The 7,992-nt window shown below is 34.2% G+C and overlaps 1 protein-coding gene across 2 annotated transcripts; it reads left to right on the top strand.

Annotated features, from left to right (window-relative positions):
* Positions 1 to 1,130: 1,130 nt before the first annotated feature.
* Positions 1,131 to 6,088, top strand: LOC114261002 (G-type lectin S-receptor-like serine/threonine-protein kinase At4g27290). 2 transcript variants are annotated; one of them, XM_082880067.1, is made up of 7 exons: positions 1,131 to 2,575; positions 3,278 to 3,412; positions 3,554 to 3,708; positions 4,089 to 4,299; positions 4,461 to 4,698; positions 4,780 to 4,930; positions 5,482 to 6,088. In XM_082880067.1, the coding sequence occupies exons 1-7, from the start codon at positions 1,315 to 1,317 to the stop codon at positions 5,791 to 5,793; spliced, it is 2,463 nt and encodes an 820-aa protein (XP_082736193.1). In that variant the 5' UTR covers positions 1,131 to 1,314; the 3' UTR covers positions 5,794 to 6,088. The 2 variants fall into 2 exon arrangements, 1 of the variants encoding a protein (XP_082736193.1); XR_014336520.1 differs by having other exon boundaries at positions 1,207 to 2,575; positions 4,797 to 4,930.
* Positions 6,089 to 7,992: the final 1,904 nt, after the last annotated feature.

Raw genomic sequence — 7,992 nt, 5'->3', positions numbered from 1 at the left:
AAAAATTAATATAAAAAGTAATTGGTTCTTTCTATTTTTCTATACATCATTTTGTAAAAAGTTAAAAAATTATTAAAAAAGTCAATTTTCAAACAAATCCTAATTTCTTTCCATTCCATCTAAATTATCATTGGAAAATTTTTTAAAGTATAACCGTCCATTCCATCTAAGTGGACAAGAGATAAACTGCTCTCTTGAAAAAATAGACTAAACATTCTTGTCCCTCGTTTATTACACCAGAATATCCATTTTTGGGCCCTATAGTCTGTCAGTATTGCATATAAAAAGTGAGGAGGATATGTAATAGTTGAGGCTATAGAATGAGATGTAATAGTTAGGATATAAGATGAATTGCATACTATGGAATCATTTTTATTATGTTTGGTTATGGCAAGATATAGGACGGGATAGAGAGGAGTGATTCTTTTTTACCATTGGATAAAGTATGTCACTATGTTCGGTGGTGGGGATATGTAATACTATATAGCGTGTATTACATGTCCCAACTTTTTAAAAACATAATATTCGAAATTTCCCATATCCAAACGCTTAAGGAATAGCCAAACATGGAATTAGAAAACACAAAAAACACGGAACCAATGGATATAATATTGGGTCCATACCAAACACATTAATTTTTTAACTTCGAAAGAAAACAAAAAAATTTAAAAAATCACTAAAAATAGCCAACCTCAGACCTTGCATAGAAGCTAGATTGTGTGTATTAGAGTGATGCTTACTGTCTCAGTAGAGTCTGGTCTGGTTTTCAACCTTTGAAAAATGGGTTATTTATCTGGAAAATATCCAGGTGTAAGTTTAAATGCCGTGCCTACCATGCCAACCCTCTTGACATTTGAAGTGTGAATGACTAAACATCTAGCTATTATCAAGTGTAGAAATTCAAACCATGTATTTATTGACTTCATACGACTTTTGCTCATGTGCTTGTGGATTCATTGAGTCATCGATTAAGAAAAATCTACCCAACAAACAAATTTAATGATGAAAACGAAATGAAAAGGAGTCAAGTGTACAACTGTCAGCAGGCCTTGAGTTGTTCGGAATCAATCCTAAAGGAAGTCTTCAAATGGGACCTATTATAAATTGTTCGATATGTTTACAGCTGGTTTATCGGTCAATAGCAGTATTGGAAATCCAAAATCTCATATGTACCAATATGATATATATGTGCATACATATGAGATATTTGAAGCCCAGGTCAGTAGGGGCATTCTGTTTTTGTACCTTTTTTTACCTACATTTAATAACTTGGAATGAATAATTAACATCAACAGAAGCATCGTGAGGATAGCAATGAAAGCCTTTACTCTTTTCATCTCGTCTTTAATCTCTATCTTTATAATCTCCAATGCCATAGACACCATAACCAAAACTCAATCGATTTCAGATGGGCAGACCATAGTTTCATCTGGTGGAAGCTTCGAACTGGGATTTTTCAGCCCCGGAAAATCCAAGAATCGGTACGTGGCGATATGGTACAAGAAAATATCAATCATGACACCAATATGGGTTGCCAACAGAGAAATCCCACTCACCGACACATCAGGCGTGTTAAAAGTCGTTAATCCTGGAATTCTCACACTTGTCAATGGCACCGGTGAAGTTTTATGGTCTTCCAATACTTCAAGTTCGGCGCACGATCCAATTGCGCAGCTTTTGGAATCGGGTAATCTTGTGGTGAGAAATTCTAATGATGGTAATCCTGAGAAATTCCTTTGGCAGAGTTTTGACTATCCTGCAGACACGTTCTTGCCAGGCATGAAGCTTGGAAAGAATTTTTTAACTGGCCACGATCGCTACTTCACATCATGGAAGAGCAATGATGATCCGGCTACAGGGGTTTACACGTTCCGGTTTGATATTCGCGGATACCCACAAATGATTATGATGGATGGTTCTTCAGAGAACTACCGGTCTGGACCCTGGAACGGCCTTGGTTTTAGTGGGATAACATACTTGAAGCCGAACACGATTTTCAAGTATGATTACAATTTTAGTAAGGAGGAAGTGTATTACACTTACGAGCTCATCGACAAATCAGTTATTTCAAGAATCGTGTTGAATCAGAGTGGCCATATGGAGCGGTGGACATGGTTGGATAGAACACAGGATTGGAAGCTTTACACGAGTGTACCAACTGATAACTGCGATACTTATGCATCGTGCGGTGCTTATGGCAGCTGCAACATTGGTAATAACCCCGTGTGTGGGTGTTTGAATAAATTTATGCCGAGGGACCCAAAGAATTGGGAGAGGGGAGACTGGTCAAATGGGTGCGTTCGGAGAATTTCCTTGGATTGTCAAAATGGAGATGGGTTCATCAAGTATTCGGGGGTTAAATTGCCAGACACGAGGTTTTCATGGTTTGACATAAGCATGACCCTGGAGGCATGCGGGCAAAGGTGCTTGGGAAATTGTTCTTGTATGGCTTATGCAACTTTAGACATACGTGGAGGAGGAAGCGGTTGCTTGCTATGGTTTAATGAATTGATCGATATCAGAGATTACAGTGAAGGCGGCGGCCAAGACGTCTATGTGAGGATGGCATCGTCAGGTATATCAGTTATATATGCTCTGTTTGGTTTCGTTTTTAGAATCTATTTTTCAGAATCTTATAAATGAGTAGCTCTTACATTGATTAAGTTTGTAGAAAACCCAAAAATTGAACTCTGCTTTGGAGCAATTATCTGGCTAGTTCTTGGTTACAATTATGTTTTCTTACTTATTTTATTCTATTTTTTTTTTCTTTTATAAATTTGCTTCGGTCACAGATCAAATCATGATTTTTTTTGCACATATCTTTATTGTTCATCAATAGTACTACAATGTAGGAAATGCAGACACATACGAACTCCACAAATATTGCTTGAATATGTTTTGAAGTCCAAACTACCAAAAGGAGAGTTTGCTAAAGTTCTGTTTCAAATATCAATTGCAAATCAAGAACTACAAACTCTGTGGCAAAAGCGACCCTGTTTGCTATCGTTTTCAAATTTTTCATCTCGTGTTTACCAAAACAAAAACAATGAAAAATTGAGAATCAATCACCCATCATTTTCATTTGCATACCAAATCAGTTTTCAAAAATTTATGACAAAAAGAATATGATGTTTACAGAACACCTTTCCGAAGACAGTGTTTAGAAACAGATTACTGTTTTCCATATTAGAAAACAGAAAACAGAAAATGTAAACCATACCAAATGTTCCCGCAATCTTTTAATAGATCGTTTTCAACATTTTTTGTGTGTGGATAGAATCAGTTGGCTCCAATGGGAAGAGAAGAGATAGAATCATAGTGGGCTTGACATTAACAATTGGAATGCTGCTGATATGCCTGAGCCTGGCATTGTATGTTTGGAGAAAGAAGCACAGGCAGCGCAAGAGAAAAGGTAATTGATCCAAAAATAACCTTTTTTTCCCTAATATTTTGGAGGAAGCATTCAAGCATGTGTGCTTGTATGACTTGTACAGTACATGCACACCTTGCCTCGACAAGTTCTATTGTTTCAATTATTGTTAATTCTTTTCAGGAGTAGTGAGACAGAGATCTAACATTGACACCAATGAAAGTCAGAAAGAAGATTTGCAGTTACCATTGTTTGACTTAGGTGCAATTGTAAATGCAACTGATAATTTTTCAGAGAATAATAAGCTTGGAGAGGGTGGATTTGGCTCTGTTTACAAGGTAACCCTGAATGTTAAAATGTTATAGTTAGTAAATCGGTGCTCAAAAAAAAAAAAAGCAAAGATCCTGATCTACGAAGTTATTTTAATAAAAAGTGACTGAGACTGAACTAAAATCTCTCTGTATTTTTTTTATATTTAATTTTTTTATTTTTAAAAACAAATGATGAGTTCGTTCAGTAGATAAATTTATATTTTTATCTTCTGTATGAAAAATGCAGTAGTCATAGTAGAACTTGTTGTGAAGATGTTAGACATGAGGTAGAAAAAGACAGTAAATAATGAAGAAGACGAAAAGGGGAAAGAGTGAAGAGAGAGAAGAAAAAAAATAAAATAAATAAACACATCCCTCACAACTCGCAAATGGTAATTTGTCCTCAGGGTTTGCTTGAAGGGGGACAAGAAATAGCTGTGAAGAGGCTTTCAAGGAATTCTAGACAAGGACTAGATGAGTTCAAGAATGAAGTTATATGTATCGCTAAGCTTCAACATCGAAATCTTGTGAAGCTTCTGGGATGCTGCATTCAAGGAGATGAGACAATGCTAATCTATGAGTACCTGCCTAACAAAAGCTTGGACGCCTTTATTTTTGGTTCGTCTCTAACGCTTAACAAGTCCATCTTTTTTTTATTATTATTTTTTATTTTAGTTTTATTGGCATTCAAGTGGTTTTATATTTAGAAACTATTTTATAGTTATTTTCAAGAATCTAATTAGTAGAGCATGGTTTAACAAAGCCAAAATGTTGCACAGATCGAAACCGTGCCACATTACTGGATTGGACTAAGCGCTTCAACATCATCAATGGTATTTCTCGGGGGCTTCTTTATCTTCATCAAGATTCTAGACTAAGAATAATCCATAGAGATCTCAAAGCTAGCAATGTTCTGCTAGATGTTGACATGAACCCAAAGATATCGGACTTTGGTATGGCTAGAAGCTTTGGAGGAAATGAGACAGAAGCGAATACAAACAAAGTAGTTGGAACATAGTACGAATATATGCATGTTTTATTCAAGTCAATCTTGTTTTTGTAATTTTTTTTTTACTTTCTTCTAATGTTTTATTGTAGTGGCTATATGTCTCCAGAGTACGCAGTGGATGGAATTTTCTCAGTAAAATCAGATGTATTTAGTTTTGGCGTTTTGGTGCTAGAGATTGTTAGCGGGAAGAGAAATAGAGGTTTCATTCATTCAGACCACCGTCTCAATCTTGTTGGGCATGTGAGTTCCACTCTACTTTATATGTATATAGATATATTATCTTATATATGAATGTGCTTAAGCCAAGATTTTAAATAGTATCACAATATGAATCTGAATCAATCACGGCACAGTCATATTAGGTTTATGAAGTGACATGTATTGAAGATCGAATGATGTGATCGTGATTTTTTCAAAATCTTTCCAGAATAAGTTTTAAAAAATTCTTAGAACAACCTGGTTTTTAGGAAAAATTGAAAAGTTGTTTTTGAATTTTTGGAAATTGTTTTCAAACAAAAAAATGAAATGATACAAAAACAGAAGTATTTCCAATTTTTTGTTGTTTTGTTTTTAAAAACGCATGCGGGTGCGCACACAAAAAAAAAAAAAAAAGAACGAGAAAGAAAAAGTTAAAAAACAATAGAACCAAATAGGCTCATATCGGCTGGGAACCGATATGGGCAGGTTTGCATGTGATTTTCATTTCCATCGTTAGTACGTATCAGCCAATATTAAAAAACATCGCTTTAAACTTGGTTTTTCTAATGTAATCTTGATCATGGATTGTTCAGGCATGGAGACTCTACAAAGAAGGAAGGTCACTAGAATTGATGGATGGATCTTTAAGGAACTCATGTTATGTATCTGAAATGTTGAGATCGATCCACGTGGCACTGTTATGTGTGCAACAGTGTCCAGAAGATAGGCCAAGTATGTCAAGTGTGGTTCTGATGTTGGGCGGTGAGGGTGCATTGCCTAAGCCAAAACAACCTGGTTTTTTCACTGAAAGGAATCCACTTGAAGCTGATTCTTCTTCAAGCAGAGATGCACCAAGTTTAGCTTCAGGCAATGAAATCACCATTACAGTCTTACAACCTCGATAGGGAATGAAAAAGTCCTACAACATAGAAACCGTTCATATAATCAGACAAACATGCCTAAGATTTTAAATTAAAGAATAGCCATTCATATTTATATTGTACAAATAGTGATTCATGGCTATATGGATGGTGGTTACTTAGTAGTTTTTTCTTACATTTTTTTTCTTTAAATTATGAATAGTCATTTATGGCAATATTGTAAGGTATCACCAACAAATCAAAGAATTGATTTCTATCATTTCTTTTATTTTACATTTTTTCTATAAATAATCATTCAAGACTACCTTGTAAGACATCACTGCCATTTCTTCTATACTACATTTTTTCTATGAGTAGTCATTCATAACTAAATAGTCATTTATATATTGTGCACTTTTCCCATTGTTAGGCATCACCAACAAATCAAAAAATTGATTTCTATCGTTTTTTCTATCCTATGCTAGATGTAACTTGGATATGACTAGGTTTAATGTAACTATTAGCCCATTAATAATTAGAAAGTCAAAACTTAATACAACCAAATCTAAGTTAAGCTCAACAAGCATTACTAGTTACATAAAATCTCTTTAGCTAAAGAGAAATAAACACAATAAATAATTCATACTAATCTCCATAGAAATTGAATCTACAATCTCACACCATAAAGTGGTGGTACACAACCTCGAAATCAAAGACTCTGATTGTTCATTTAATCATTTCATACAAAGGCGGAGCCAACACAAGACAAGAGAGGTCACGTGCCCCCCTTGGATTTTTCATATTTATACTATTTCTCTTATATATGAAGTTTATATCTAATTTGTTCTTATATAAAATTATAATAGTGTCCCTCCTTAAATCATGTAAGATTCTTTTGTATTTTAAAATATTTAAAAGTGCTCTATTGTATTTTTTTGTTCATTATTTTATATTGTAACCTGGGAAGTTAATGGTGATAATTGAATTAAATGAATATTTCTTTCTTGTCATGGGATTTGTTTGGTTTATTGTTTTTCTTCATTGTGGGATTTTTTTTTTTGTTGAGTTTGATAGTGTTGAATTTGTTAATCATAAATTCAATCGGGTTGTTGATTGTGGATTTCTAAGTTATACTGATATAATTCTCACAATAATTGTAATATTGAATCTCAACAATGGACCAAAAAAATGTATGAATTTAATAATCTCATTATTGTTTATTGTGATTTTTTTTCTTTTTCTTTTCAATGATGTGAGTAATATGTGCCCCTCTGCTTTGAATTTCTGACTCCACCACTGATTTTACTTCATCTTCATCTTCTCTTTTTCTATTTTTCTTTACATTTGACAAATTTAATAATCCTTGAATCTTTTAAGACATTCGAACCTCACTCAATTGGTTGATTATTTGGTTGATTTGTTGAATTTTTGTGTTAAGACTGTGGATTGAGACTTAACAAAAAAGAGTTTACTATCAGGCCCTGCTAATCCAATGACATCCCCAAGTGGCAAAACACACATGCGTATGATTCCAAATCTTGGGTCATCTATTAAGAAAAATAATACCCCATAAGATTCCAAGTCTTGGGTCATCTAGAAAGAAAAAAGAATAATAACCCATATGATTCCAAGTCTTGGGTCATCTAGAAAGAAAAATCTAGCAAGGGAACAAATTTAAGGAAATTTAAAAATGAAAAAGAAAGGAATAATGGTACTATTAGAGGTCTCATTTTTCGTATTACATTATTTAAAGCGTGAGTATTTTAGATCAAAAAAGAAAAAAAGAAGAAGAAAAGATATGTCTCACTTTTTAATTGGCTGAAATTAGACTAAGCGAAAGCAATGTATGGAGAAATTCTACAATACACTTCAAAAAAAAAAATTATATATCATATGCCTCAGTTGTTATCTTTGGGGTTTTTATTCGGATCCATTGTGTTATATAATCTATTATTGTTGTTATTTTAGTTAGGGCAAATTACACTAACGGTCCCTATAGTTGGGGTCTTGTATCACTTCGGTCTCTAACTTTTCAATTGTGATATATTTTGATGATACAGTTACGATACAACGGGTTCCAGAGGGAATAGGTCGGACTGGTCCACGCCTCTCCAACCGATATCTGAATGGCCAAGCCCACCTGAGAACCTACATAGGAGTTCAACAGGGAATCGAAAGTCCCCCAGCGAACCCTCCGATGAGAAAGTTAGAGAGAGAAGTGGAATGTAGAGATATGAATTAGAA

The sequence above is a fragment of the Camellia sinensis genome, chromosome 7 (assembly GCF_055761805.1).
Source record: "Camellia sinensis isolate YWXY chromosome 7, ASM5576180v1, whole genome shotgun sequence".
Classification (NCBI taxonomy): domain Eukaryota; kingdom Viridiplantae; phylum Streptophyta; class Magnoliopsida; order Ericales; family Theaceae; genus Camellia; species Camellia sinensis.
The sequence above is the reverse complement of the archived record's forward strand: the minus strand, read 5'-3'. Positions and strand labels throughout refer to the sequence as shown.